The sequence below is a fragment of the Ctenopharyngodon idella genome, chromosome 9, assembly GCF_019924925.1.
Source record: "Ctenopharyngodon idella isolate HZGC_01 chromosome 9, HZGC01, whole genome shotgun sequence".
Classification (NCBI taxonomy): domain Eukaryota; kingdom Metazoa; phylum Chordata; class Actinopteri; order Cypriniformes; family Xenocyprididae; genus Ctenopharyngodon; species Ctenopharyngodon idella.
Window position 1 is genome coordinate 23,575,593 of NC_067228.1, and position 14,190 is coordinate 23,589,782.

The window sequence follows — 14,190 nt, forward strand, 5'->3', positions numbered from 1 at the left end:
TCCTCGATGGCATCGCTGTTTATTTTTAAGAGTGTAGGGCACAAACTGTTTTTCAACAGACTGTTTTATAGTATTAAGTAAGTATCAGGTTGTCTTAAAGTATCACATTGACAGCTTATGTACTAATAACATCCAGAACAAAGTCATTTAATATCTAGACTGGATTGTTTGAATATGATTTAATATGGACTGCATCTGAAGCTGAAACATTATGCTGGAAGGAAGGACTCGAGATATCCATACCCAATACTAAAATCCAGGCAACTAAGATGCTGTCTTCTGATGAATTTTTGAAGGCAACATAGATGTGTCCTTCTATGAAATCCCATAATCCTCTGTGTTTGGGTAGGCCATTTGTGGATAAATTAAATGGCAAATGAGTGTTCAAAGGAGTACATTTAATAACAAATGATATTTTCATCAAATTATTACTCAATCTACGCTACTGTACAAAACTTTGGGGTTGCCAAGATTTGAAAAAAATCTCTAGGTCTGCATTTATTTGCTGAAATACAGCAAAACTGTAATACTGTGAACACGATCCTTCAGAAATCATTCTAATATGCTGATTTGGTGCTCAAGACACATTTCTTATTATTATCAATGTTGAAAACAGTTGTGCGGCTCAACAGTTTTGTGGAAGCAATGATATATTGTCCCCCCCCCCCCCTTCTTTAGAGAATCTGTCTTAGGTTTTGGACACAGCCATGGCAATTATGTAAATATATTTAAATAAACTCTCATTTAAAGAAAATTCTTAAAGGCTAAGCACACATGTCGGCCTCAAGCCTTCCTCAATCGAAATTGTTTCAAGAAATATATTTGGCAACTGAAGACAAAATGAAGCTCAGGAAGGGCAATAATGAGCGGACACATTAGAAATGATAAACAAAAATGCTCTGGTTTACACATGAGCACAAGGCTTGTGTGACTCAGTTCAAATCTGGAACCGTTTTCAAGTCTCACTGTGTCCAAGCTTGACCATCTCATCCGAAGATGTGGTGATAATCAGAGACTGGAATGGAAGCTGGGTTTAGTTCTGGCCACATTTAAAATCACCCAAAGTCTCTCTGCGTTTTTGTAATGGGCCTCCGGATACAACTGACCACAGAGAGAGACTCATTAGGGCTACTGATGCTGTCTTACCCCACATTCCCAAATCACGGCCAGCCAAGGAAACCTTTCATTACGAGAGGCAATTTTAGTTGTTAAGTGAAATGGATTTATAATGGTTTGTGATTACACCTCCTGCGCTGCTGTCTAATTCAGGCTTCCTCAGCGTGAAACTGATAAAAATTGCTTGGCGTCAATAGCCCCGCTGCAGTCTTGTCTAAAGTGCGGCATGTGCTTGAATGGATAGTTTGGAGTTATGGCAGATTACTGAAGGAATGCAAGCTGCTCTGCCCAGACTGATGCTATGCCTGTTTAAAAGTCATCATTATTGCTTTTCCTGAAAGGACAGTTTCTCTTTGTCACTTTCTCAGGGTAGAAATTAGTATTGCAGGCAGCTCTTTCTTATTAAAGCCAGGTGGACGATCGCATGACAACGGTAGAGGAATAAACCCTGGACAAATTACGCTGAATGTTCTCATTTATCTAAGTCATGAGGTTTTCACACAAACATCGCGCAAATATTGACGCTGGCATGTTCTTGAATGATCACCGTGCAATAAACCAAAAACATCCCTCATTATTAGGGATTGTTGCTTGGATAAATGTTTCAATAACTATCTAGGCCAGGGTTTTTAAACTTTTAGATGCCACAGACCCCCAAATATGATTATCCTAATGTGAGGGACCTCCAACCTAAAATTTAAAAGGCATCTATCTTTTATAAACACCAAAAATTAATATTTTATTTTAATTTATTTTTTACTTTTTTAATAGTATTTCTCTAGACTTTTCTACAGACACCCCATCATTCCTTGCGGCCCCTGAGGGTCTCTGGAACCCAGTTTGAAAATCACAGCTGATCTAGGTGACTATCAGCAGATTGTATTTGTACATTAACTGTTTCATGCAACATATATACAGGGGAGGAGTGCTTGACTATGGCTGTGAAAACACGCTGTCAGAACCAGCTGAAGCGGAGAAGGAGTCGCAGCGATCGCATAGCGAGCCGAGCGAGGGCCCGCAGGAGTACGGTGGCCAGAGCCGGCCGTGTGGAGCACAGCAGCGGACTCTGTGAGATTCACTTTCTCCCCCTGGTTGTGGGTGTGAAAGATAGCAACCGAACACAACGCCTGCGCTGTGTAGGTGAGTCACCAAATTGTGAAGTTGAACAGGTTTAATTATCTTTGGAATGTCAATGACAAACTCTAAGAAAGAGGAAGCAATGGAAGCACAATTTGCAATTATGCCAGTATAAACAAGTTATTTATATAGTGAAAAGAAGAGAATAAGACCTGAATCTCCCACCATTTTGTAAACTTCAACCACTTGCCACTCCACTCCAAAAATCTACCGTCCAAAGACATCAACCTGATGTCAGCCATGCCAAATGATTCACAGGCAGAGAGCATTTCTGATTGGCAAATATTTGTTGTTGCTGTCACTGAGACATTTCTTAGAACACCTATTTCAGTGAAGTATGCACTCCCAAAATCAGTTTAAGTACTTTTAAAGGTGCGTCATTTTGGAATTACCGTGATGAAACACTAATGGCAGTAAAGTGTAGTTAAGCAGTTATTTCGTAATGGTCCTGTTTAATAATTCCTATAACTGAGCAGTGTCAGTATGCAAAAATAATCAGAAAATCAATGAAAGACATACAATATAGTTTATTGTAGCTAGCAGAGTTGAATAACTTTCTAATGGCCAGCTAAATAAACTATCTGTTTATTAATAAGGCATGTACATATCTCTTACTTGTTATATTGTGGTTTCGTCTGTTGATTGCTTAATTTTCACTGATTCATTTTGACATCCGATTCCGAGAACAGCTCTGAGTAGAAATATTTCATAATATTTCTGTTTAATAATTCCTATAACTGACTATTGTTAATGTCTAAATAATGCTAAAAATAATCTGAAAATAATCAAAAGACATTCAATATAGTTTAATGCAGCTATAGCAGGGCTGAATAGCTTTTTAACAACGTTCAGGCATTTTCATAACGGCGTTAATAGTGTTGCCATAATAATGCATAATTCCGAGTCCAAGTACGCAAAAAGCTCAGAGTAGAACGTCTGAGTTATCTAGTAATTACAGTAATTCAGCAGCATAAAGGTGTGGTCACATTAGTAATATTTTTATGAAATTTCATGGGCAAAAATGTCCATTGTCTATAATCAATAGTGTCTATGGTCACTTTCAAACCACACTTGGTCAAACAGAACAAAGTGGCGAATTCGTGCATAATATTAAGAGTTAGTTTACCCAAAAATGAAAATTCTGCCATTAATTACTCACCCTTATGTTGATTCAAACCCGTAAAGGACTTTCCTTAATCTTCAGAATGCAAATTAAGATCTTTTTAATTAAATCTGAGAGCTGTCTGTCCCTCCATAGACAGCTACCACTTTGATGCTTCAAAAAGTTCATAAAGAGATCGTAAAGCTAATCCATATGAATTGAGCAGTTTAGTCCAAATTTTCTGAAGAGACACAATCGCTTTATATGATGAACAGATTAAATTTAGGCTTATATTCACATGTAAACATTCATCAACTCACATAGTTGTGGTAAACAGAAGCTCAAGCATGTTTGCTTGACATGCGAGAACCAATGAGGTTCATTCTCGTGTGTTACGCAGCAAGTTTGAGCTTCTGCAAGAGGTTTGTTCTCATATGTCATTCCGGTTCGGCTGAGCTTCTGTTTATGTTCGCTGATCAATTTTTACATGTGAATAAAAGCCTACATTAAATCTGTTCATCATAAAAAGCGATCGAGTCTCTTCAGAAAATTTGGATTAAACCACTCAATTCATAGGGATCAGTTTTACGATCTCTTTATGAACTTTTTGAAGCGTTTCAATTGCCTAGCTGTCTATGGAGGGACAGAAAGCTCTCAGATTTCATCAAAAAGATCTTCATTTATGTTCCGAAGATGAACGTAAGTCTTACGGGTTTGGAACAGCACGAGGGTGAGTAATTAATGACAGAATTTTCATTTTTGGGTGAACTAACCCTTTAAGTGTTAACCATGTCAAATTCGGGTCGTAAAATAAAGTTATACTGAAATTCTTCTCTCCTACTTTTTGATGCTGCTCACCTGAAACCTAAAGCTAAGTGATGTGGTTGTTGCTGTAGATCACCCAGACTTTGCCAGATGCCCACAGCCTTTGCCACTGACCAGCCCCAGTGCGCCCATATCCAGCTGTGAGCTCAATAAAAACACCCGACGGTGCCTATCAGCAACGCCTGGCCACACACCTGTCCTGCCGTCTCTACCAGACCTGTGATCATGCTGTTCTCTTGTCAGGTACAAAAACATTGACTCAAAGAACTCATTTGTATGATCTGACCCTTGATCAGCTTATTGATGTTTGAAATGCTGGACGAATACTTGGACTTATCAGCTGTCTCAGGTATGCAGCTCTTATGTAACCTTTAACCTGTGCACGTGCAGGTGGCTGGCAGGAGCAGATAACATACCAGCGGCATGCGCAGAACCTGCAGCTCTTCTACCAGATGCTGAGGAACAACGGCTTCCATAAAGACCACATAAAGACATTCTTTGCTGGGAACGGACAGGTAGCAGGTTAGAGGACATTTCATAATTTCATCATTTCATCTTTTATTGAGGTACTGCAAAAAAGGTAATTCACCCTAATGCTTTACATTCAGATACAATAATTGTTTTTATTTCCACATCTAAAGAGACCGAGGGGATGTATCCAGCCACAGAGAAAGAGGTGATCAGGAATCACATTTCCTACATCTGCCGAAAGCAGCACTGTGTGGATTCTCTGGTTCTGTACTTGAACAGCCCCACACGCAATGACGGCACCATGCTGCTTTGGGACCGCAATAACAACGGCATTGTGAGTGTGTGCGTCCGATCAGACATTCCGATGATCATTTAGTATAACTAGTACTGAACTGGGAATGGATACACTAATGTTAATGTTCAAACATCTAATATCAAGGAAAAAACATGAACACAATCACTATAGAGCACAACAATATCTGCCCAATTTTTACAGTGGCCTCAGTTCCCAAAGTATTTTTCCCTTTCATTTTGTCTACAGACATTTCAAAGTTTTTTTTATTAGAAATGACAATTAGAAAAGTTATATAAAAACTAGAAAAAAGACTAAACGTACAAGAATTGTGTGAGGCAACAAACTACTCATCCAATGAAGAATTTTGAATGACGCAATCAAATAAAAAACTATCATTATAAAATGATAAATAAATACACCTAAAAACGTAGAAATTATACAAATACACAGATACAAATACACTACCATTCAAAAGTTGTTTTTTGACAGAAATTAATACTTTTATTCAACAAGGATGCATTAAAATTAGAAATATATCGGCCAATAAAAGTAATGTATAGAAAATGCTAAGAAACCAGTTTGATATACAATATTAATAGTAATTATATTAATATCATTCAGAAAGTTAAGAAATTATTAATCTTCTGAATTTAGTTAATGTGTTAATATTAATTTGAGCAATGTGTTGGTTTATAACTGATACCAGTTACTGAAACAAGTTGATCAAACGGAGAGAATAAAGTTTTTATTTGCATTTCTTTCAAAATATAATAATAAAAAATATAATGATTAATTATTCATTATGATGAAATTATCATTAATTTAAAAAGGGTACAAAAGGCAGAACCCCCAAACTATCAGTATCAGCAGATATCACTCTGAATAATCGGCTATCTTTACATTTAGTTTTGGTGCATCTCTAATTAAAATGATCAAAAATGACAGTTTTTCTTTTATATTGTAATCTATTATATTGTGATCGTTTTCAAATAAATGCTGTTCTAAATAAATGTTTCTTGAACAGCAAATCAACATATTAGAATGATTTTTGAAGGATCATGTGACACTGAAGACTGGAGTAATGATGCTGAAAATTCAGCTTATAATAAATTACATTTCAAAATATAATAAAATAGAAATAAAGAAATAAATAAATGCAGCCTTGGTGGTGAGCATAAGAGACTTTCATGAACATTTAAAACAACAACAACAATAACAACAAAATCTAACTAACCCCAAACTTTTTGAGCAGTAGTGTATATGAGCAGTTTGATTACATGGTTTATGTCATTCGAAAAGTGCTTGGAAACGAGATCTTTTGGCACAAATTCCACATCTGCAGGAAAAGCAGCTTCTCTAAACGCAGGATCATTTTCTTCAGGATTATGATTAGTGTAGTTTTTCATTTAGAAATAAGCTATTAAACAACTGTTTAAAAATGAAATTGAAATTACACTGACTTATGGCTTCTACAGAAGCATATATTGTCATTCTCAGACATCTAGGACTGTTTTGAAAGGTCTATACGTTACCATTAAATATCTATATCTATTTCGGTATGGAGGGGAAAAAAATAAATAATTTTTTTTTTTTTTTTACTTTCAGAACCCCACTGTTGAGCTCTGTAGTGATTTAAAACCTGTTATTTATTTGTGAAAATATCTTAGTTCAGTGGATTTCTTGTAACAGGATTGTATTTTCACAGTCAAGCCTACTATGTTATTCTGAAGGCGCTGAGGTAGATTTGTTTTAAATGTGGGGTTACAGGAAGCACAGAGAGGACAGATGAATAAGAAGAGTTTAGGAATCTCTTATCTTCCCGTAAACGAATCCAACGTGTTTCCCCAAGCCCACCACTTCAAAGTGCCCACTAACCAAAGGATAAAAGTATTACGCTATGGAGGTTGACTTCTGGTTGACTCTCATCTGTTCATTCGGTTTCATTTCTTGGAAGGGATGAATATGCAGACACTTTGCACTTTGGTGGTACTTGTCTTACAACCGGAGTATTTTTAGTGCTGCTAATGAGAACGCCACCTGTGTAGCAAACATCCAAGAGGGGATGCTTCAAACCGCATTCCCTTAATGCACATGGACAACCCAGAGCAAACTTCTCACTTAACAAGAAAGACGAGAGGAGATTAGATCGGATTTCATAGAGAAATATGGCACAAACTTAAGTCCCCAATCTTATTAAGAAACACAGACAGGTCCTTTTATCAACTCACAATAGACCAGCCATCCAACTCATGCCTCTTTCATCTATCATTAATACAATCATTCCAGAAACTGTGCACACATTTAATTATATTGCTTTTATAGAGTACACTCATGTTGCTTCACCAAAATCCCACAATCCTTTGCAAAAAGGTGGTAAGTAATCCCGGCCATATGTTTAGAGCAGGGCAAACAGAAGGGAGCAGACTGCACAGTAAAGCCCACCCTTCCATGACAATAGGGACAGACTCTCTAGGGACAAAGGCAACAACCTGATCCCCAGACAGGGATGTAGTGACAAAGGGGGGCTTGAGAGAAAAGGACCACACAGGATCAGGGCAACCAGACGCTCGGCTTCCCACAGGAAAGCTGCTCATTTCATCTTAAAGTAGAAAGAGTTCGGCAAACTGTTCATTTCAACAACTGCCATTAGCATGAATGTCAGGACAAATGAATGTCAGCTCTACTATTGAAGTACCTTACAACAGACCACAGTCATTTTAGTGAAAAAAAAAAACTGGGAAAAAATATAAAATTAATGTTAGAATATTCTCTCATAATTGATTATAATATATTTTATATTATAATTTCATATTAATATTATTCATATAATATTTTTTATTAATAGTAATATACACTACCATTCAAAATTTTGGGGTTAGTAATATATATTTAAGGAATTTTAAGAAATTAATACTTTTATTCAGCAAGGATCCATTAAATTGATCAAAAGTGACAGTAATAACATTTATGTTATAAAACATTTAAATTTCAAATAAATTCTGTTCTTTTGAAATTATCAAAATATGCTAAAAATATTAAGCAGCACAACTGTTTTCTACATACATGATAATAAGAAGAAATGTTTCTTGAGCAGCAAATCAGTATATTAGATTTTTGAAGGATCATGTGACACTGAAGACTGGAGTAATGATGCTGAAAATTCAGCTTTGCAATCAGGAATGGACTACAACAGAAAACAGTTATTTTAAATTACAGTATTTCACAAAATTAATAGTACATTAACAATATTAAGTCAATAGTAAGTTCTGTCACGTTTTAGATTAGGGTCCAATTCTCACTATTAACTAACTATTAACTATGACTCCTAATTACTGCGTATTAATAGTAAGGTAGTTGTTAAGTTTAGGTATGGGGTAGGATTATGGGATGTAGAATATGGTCATGCAGAATAAGGCATTATGCACTTTATAAATACTAATAAACAGCCAACATCCTAGTAATATGCATGCTAATACGCAACTAGTTAATAGTGAGAACTGGACCCTTAAACTAAAGTGTTACCGTAAGTTCTTTTGATCAAATAAACGAAGGCTTGAACACACACACACACACACACACACACACAAAAACAATTAAAAAAATTGTACCAACCTTTACATTTTGAATGGTAGTGTATTTATCATATATTATGATATTGCTGTTGCCAGTTTTATAAAAGCATGATCCACTCGAGTCCTTGCATTAGACTGCTTTTACCTCAAGTTGTGCTTAAGAACAACCCTTACCCCTAGTAAAATCAAATGTAATGTACAGACTTTTCTGGATTGCTGCTGAATGTATAAAAGAAGAAAGCTTTATATTTTTTTTTTCCTCCAGGCAGATCTGAAGGAGCGTTACTCTGTGGGGGAACTGTTGTCGGATCTGGCTGGGTGCAGGGCCAGTCGGGTGCTGCTCTTTGTGGAGCAGAGCTACAGTGGGGCCCTCAGCAAGAGACTGATGGGATCTCTCAAACACGTCAATGTGGTGCTGCTGAACGGGCTGCCCTGGGTGCACACAGCTGAGTTCTGGGCCTCTCTGCAATCATCTGACTGCCTCATAGACCACCGCAGTAAGGTGAGACTTTGCAAGCCTTTACACAGCTATACCTATGAACCTTTTTTTTTTTAATTGTACAAAAAAGAAAGAAAGAAAAAGTATCGACATTATTTTTAACATGAGAGTGGGCACGACCATTTGTAACTTGAATGTGTTTGGCTTCCAGTATCTTCCCCATCAAGTTATTTTAGCTGTACAAAAAACAGTCCTTTATGCTGCTTAATATTGCAAACTAGTATTTGTTATTATATTAAATATCGTAATCATAAACACACTGATTTGTAGCGCAACTAGTTTTACAATTACTGCACTGTTATTCTTCTAGTTTTTTACTTGCGGCTAATGAATGAGCTATGTTTATTAAGTAACAATAAAGATTAATATTAAATGAACAGCTCACTGTTGAATTAACATTAACTAATGAGACCTTATTGTAAAGTGTTACCGAAACTCATGTAGCTGCTCATTTCTTTGTGAAAGGAGATGGAGACTGTCAAACTCCAAAATGACAAAGTAGTTCTATGTTTATGATGACCTACTGTACATCCTACGACTCATGAACTTCTGCTGTCTTCTTAAATGTTATGTTCTGTGGAACAGACCCAAATCTAAAAAAGTCCTTTTTAAATGAAAATGGTCACAAGACAAATGGCTTGGTGTCGATTTGTTATTCTTGTAGTAAACACAACTTTTAGATTTCAGATCTTCTGTGGAATAACAACTTATATTTCTGTCTGTTTCCACACAAAGCTATCGTATGACTTGAAGTCTTTAAAGGGTTAGTTCAACCAAAAATGAAAATTCTGTCATTAATTACTCACCCACATGTCGTTCCAAACCCGCAAGACTTTCATTCATCTTTGGAACACAAATTATGTTTTTGATGAAATCTGAGAGCTTTCTGTCTGTCCATAGACAGCTACACAACTACTACTTTGACGCTTTAAAATGTTCATAAGGAGATGGTAAAACTAATCCATATGAACTGAGCGGTTTAGTCCAAATATTCTGAAGAAACTTAATCACTTTATATGATGAACAGATTGAATTTAGGCTTTTATTCACATATAAACATTGCTCAGCGAACATAAACAGAAGCTCAACCGAACCTGCTTCATGCTCTTTCGGAAACTCAAACGTGCTGTGTAACACACCAGAATAAACCTCACTGGTTTTCGTGTGCGTCAAGAAAACATGCTTCATCTTCTGTTTACCACAACTAATGTGTGAGTTGATGAATGCTTATATGTGAATTTAAGCCTAAATTAAATCTGTTCATCATGTAAAGCGATCGAGTCTCTTCAGAAAATTTGGACTAAACCGCTCAATACATATGGATTGGTCTCACGATCTCTTTATGAACTTTTTGAAGCGTTAAAGTGTCAGTTGCATAGCAGTCTATGGAGGGACAGAGTGCTGTCAGATTTCATCAAAAAGATCTTCATTTGTGTTCCGAAGATGAACGAAAGTCTTATGGGTTTGGAATGACATGAGGGAGAGTAATTAATGACAGAATTTTCATTTTTGGGTGAACTAGAACTTTAAATTAGTTCTCTCTTTGCTTAATCCACCACTAGAGTTCTATGACGCCCCGATTGGGTGATGCTGCTCTGGGTCTGCTGAACGTGACTTTGGCCGGTGCTCCGTGTAACTCCACCCCACCCCTCACCGAGGCCGAGATGAGGAAGGAGTACATGGGCTGCCAGAACCTGCCCACAGCTCTGTGGTACCGAAAACGGCCCAAGACCGACAACAGCAGGAATTGAAACTGACTGCTTCCAGAATGACTAGAGCCAACTGTTTCCAATACGTAATTCGGACACTCCAGTGGAGTACTTCCGCGGAAAACAAGTACCAACGAGTAGTCCTAGAAGTATGATTTTGTATAATGCACAAACATCAAATCCATGACCAGCCCTTTCCTCTCACAAACACACACAAAATGATCTACCTGTGTGTGCGCACTTAATTCACCCTATGATGCACATAGACCCTGACAAGCTGTGGAGGAACGGAGACTACATATAGTGCTCGTTTAAGTAGAGGCGGTAATGCAGGACAGAGAGAGAAAGCGTCTGACATGTCCTCACTATGAACCTCAGTTCCCCTGCTTGCTGCTCCGTAGAAGGCGTCCCGTGGGGAGCATCCCATGCGAACTTCTCCTCTCTCCGCCTGCCGCGGGGGTTCAGCGCAGGGGCATCCGCGCTCCTTTACCAGAGTGCTCTTCCGTGGGTCATCGCACAGGGCGCGCCTGGAACTGAACAATGGTGACAAGGCCACTCTGAAACACACCTCACACTCACTTGAACATTTCAGGACAAATCTCCTTGTCCCTCCTTCAGCTCAATAAGGGACAGGGCGGTCCAGCATGATTTAGTAATGAGAAATGTTCCCTCACCACGTCTGGACCCTAGCAGACACTGGGCTCTGCAAGCATGTATTTAAGTCAGACCTCTTTTCCACGCTGAACTAACCACTCTGTCCGCAGTATTCCCTTATCACCGCAAACATTTAAACGCCAACCACTGATAATGTTGACAGTGACGAGAAGGTATTTCAGGCTCCATGCCAGCTCCTGTGGGAATTCATACACATTCTTCAGAAATGACATACAGTGGGACGACATTTTTCTGCAGTGCATCTACTCTGTCAGAAACAGACTAAAATTCAAAAGTTTGGGGTCGATAAGATTTTTTAAATGTTTCTGAAAGAAGTCTCTTGTGCTTGACAAGGCTACATTTATTTGATCAAACACAGTAAAAATGGTTAAATTGTTAAATATTATTACAATTTAAAAATAAGCATTTTGTTTTTCAATACATTTTAATCTTTTTGAATTTATTTTTATCCTTCAGAGATCATTCTAATATGCTGATTTGGTGCTCAAGAAACATTTCTTCTTATTATTAATGTTGAGAACAGTTTATTCAGAATTCTTTGACAAATAGAACAGCATTGATCTGAAATATAAATCTTTTGTCACATTATAAATGCCTCTTATTGTCACTTTTGATCAATATAGTGTATCCTTACTGGAAAAAAAACCTTACTGACCCCAAACTTTTTAACTGACTCCCTCATGGATGATAATTCCTTCCTGCTTTTCCCATTATATTGATGTGAGTGGGTCAAAGCCCCATCAAACCTCAGTGCATTCTAGTCAGTCATTAACTCTACGTCTAAGCCTAAATCATTACAGATAAATATCTGTTTTTGTATAGTTATGTGTTATCCTGTAAATATTTCTGTCATGTTGTACTTAATGAATGAATTTTAATGTCAATTGTCTTAAAGGAATATACATGTCCTTGTTTGTGTTAAACTGTAGCTGGAGTGAAAAGATGTAAATACTCTAAATAAATTAACTTTTGTACATAGTCGGGGTTGCATTTACAAACTTTATTTTTTAAACTTTTGTTTTAAAATGAAGTACTTACCAACTTGTGCATATTCCACATAAAAACAAAACAAAAAATTTCATAAAAAATGCAGCTACAGAGCCAGACTATTCTTTCCTTCTTTGGTATTCCTGAATATTTCTGTGGTCCATGTAAGTCCCTTCTTGAAAGTGAAATATCTTTCACCTTTCGAAAAGCAATTTATCACTTAAAAATAGTTCAGACTTCAATTCCTTTCAATACTTTCAAAAATAGAAACATTTCCAAATAATATGGAAAAGACATCAAAAAAAGAAAGGTTTACTGTATGTCAAACACCTCTTAAGTTCAACATGTCATTTATATTAAAATACTGGTTTAATGTACAGTAGATATAATTTTTTTAATCTCAAACTATAAATGTGAACAACAGATATGATCTTTGAGGAGGAATACATTGTTTATATGGTTTGGTAAAGCATCTACACTTTGGTGAAAGTTTTTGGCTCAGCCTAAATATAGTCCTTTGTTTTTGGAGAAAAAATAATTGGGAAGACTTTATTTTACAGTGTACATGCTAGACACACTACATGTTACTGAAATCAAACAAAGTAAACTGAATGCAGGGAAATACTGTACATGCATTTCATTAGATGTACTCAGTATGAACTGAGTAAATACAGAGTAACATGAACGATGAAATATAAAGTAAGACCAAAAATTCTTGTGCCAGCATTATAATGAAAGAAACATGACCCTGAGCATATTACCCACAATTACCATCTGTAGATCAAGGATAGAGATACTTCCATTCCTCACATTCTACAGCGATAAATATGAGTGTAAACAAAGGAAGTTATAATATAAAAACACAACGTAACAAAAATGACTGCATATAGTCACCACATGACAGTATTTGTATACTACTGTTGTTTCCTAAACATTAAAGGAATAATTCACCAAAAAAATAAAAATTCTGTTATCATTTACCTCTATGACTCTCTTCTGTGAGAAATAAAAGGAGATATTTTGAGAAATGTCTCAGTGTTTTTTTTCCCCATACAATGAAAGTCAATAAGGACCAAAATGGTTACCAACATTCTTCAAAATATCGTCTTTTAATTTTCCTCAGAAGAAATAAAATCTTAGAATTTGGAACGACAGTGAATGAGAGTGAGCAAATGACGACAGACATTTATTTTTGGGTGAACTAACCGTTTAAAACATATTAAGAGGTACTCAATGATTGGTTGATCTTTAAGCAGACCTGTGTAATTGTTCCCTGAGAAACACTCTTTGTAGTTCATAACTTCTGTGGAGTCTGGTGCCCCTGTGTCTGAGATGAAATTTAGAGCTTGGTGGGCTTTTTTACCATTTTCCTGATCGATTTCACCATCATCATTCATCATCGCTGCTCTATCAGCTTCAGCCGCTCTGCTACAGGCTCCTGCGGTTGTTCTTCTGTGGAGACCTCTGACTCTGGGGTTTGCTGCTGTTTTAACCACATAGCTGCGTACAGTCCCCCCATGGCCAGCAGCTCCTCATGCCTATAGACAGAGAGCAGTCAGAGACAACATAAGCAGACAGATCACTTGTAGAAAAGTGCACAAGAGAAATTGCAACACTAAATATGATGGTGGCTGTAGAGGCCAATTCACACTGCACCAACAGACGTCGACCAGCGGCAACAGACACTTCATCGGGTTTTTTTGTCGGATCAGTGCATTACCCTTGTCGGCATCTGTAACCGTTGATCAGTTGGTTTTCGCCAATTGAACATATTGAATTGTCATTTGTCAGGTCGTGGAAAG

At 37.0% G+C, this 14,190-nt stretch overlaps 2 protein-coding genes across 2 annotated transcripts in view; one reads left to right on the forward strand and one right to left on the reverse strand.

The window, feature by feature from the left end:
- Nucleotides 1-4,295: 4,295 nt before the first annotated feature.
- Nucleotides 4,296-12,379, forward strand: si:ch211-67e16.11 (uncharacterized). Its single transcript, XM_051904779.1, has 5 exons — nucleotides 4,296-4,423; nucleotides 4,571-4,702; nucleotides 4,822-4,985; nucleotides 8,784-9,020; nucleotides 10,580-12,379. Exons 2-5 carry the CDS (start codon nucleotides 4,633-4,635, stop codon nucleotides 10,766-10,768), a joined length of 660 nt encoding a protein of 219 aa, XP_051760739.1. The 5' UTR covers nucleotides 4,296-4,423; nucleotides 4,571-4,632; the 3' UTR covers nucleotides 10,769-12,379.
- Nucleotides 12,380-12,923: 544 nt separating this feature from the next.
- The window catches only part of abcb6b (ATP-binding cassette, sub-family B (MDR/TAP), member 6b), a 38,714-nt gene continuing 37,447 nt past the window's right edge, over nucleotides 12,924-14,190 (reverse strand). The window contains exon 18 of the mRNA XM_051904775.1: nucleotides 12,924-13,926. Within this exon, the coding sequence (XP_051760735.1) occupies nucleotides 13,785-13,926 (142 nt within the window). The 3' untranslated portion in view covers nucleotides 12,924-13,784. The remainder of the gene's footprint in view (nucleotides 13,927-14,190) is intronic.

Excerpts from the sequence above, each read along its gene's own strand:
- si:ch211-67e16.11 (XM_051904779.1), top strand. The coding sequence starts at position 4,633 with ATGCTGAGGAACAACGGCTTCCATAAAGACCACATAAAGACATTCTTT. Across the intron at positions 4,703-4,821 it reads TGGGAACGGACAGGTAGCAG|AGACCGAGGGGATGTATCCA; the intron begins GTTAGAGGACAT and ends CCACATCTAAAG. Across the intron at positions 4,986-8,783 it reads ACCGCAATAACAACGGCATT|GCAGATCTGAAGGAGCGTTA; the intron begins GTGAGTGTGTGC and ends TTTTTCCTCCAG.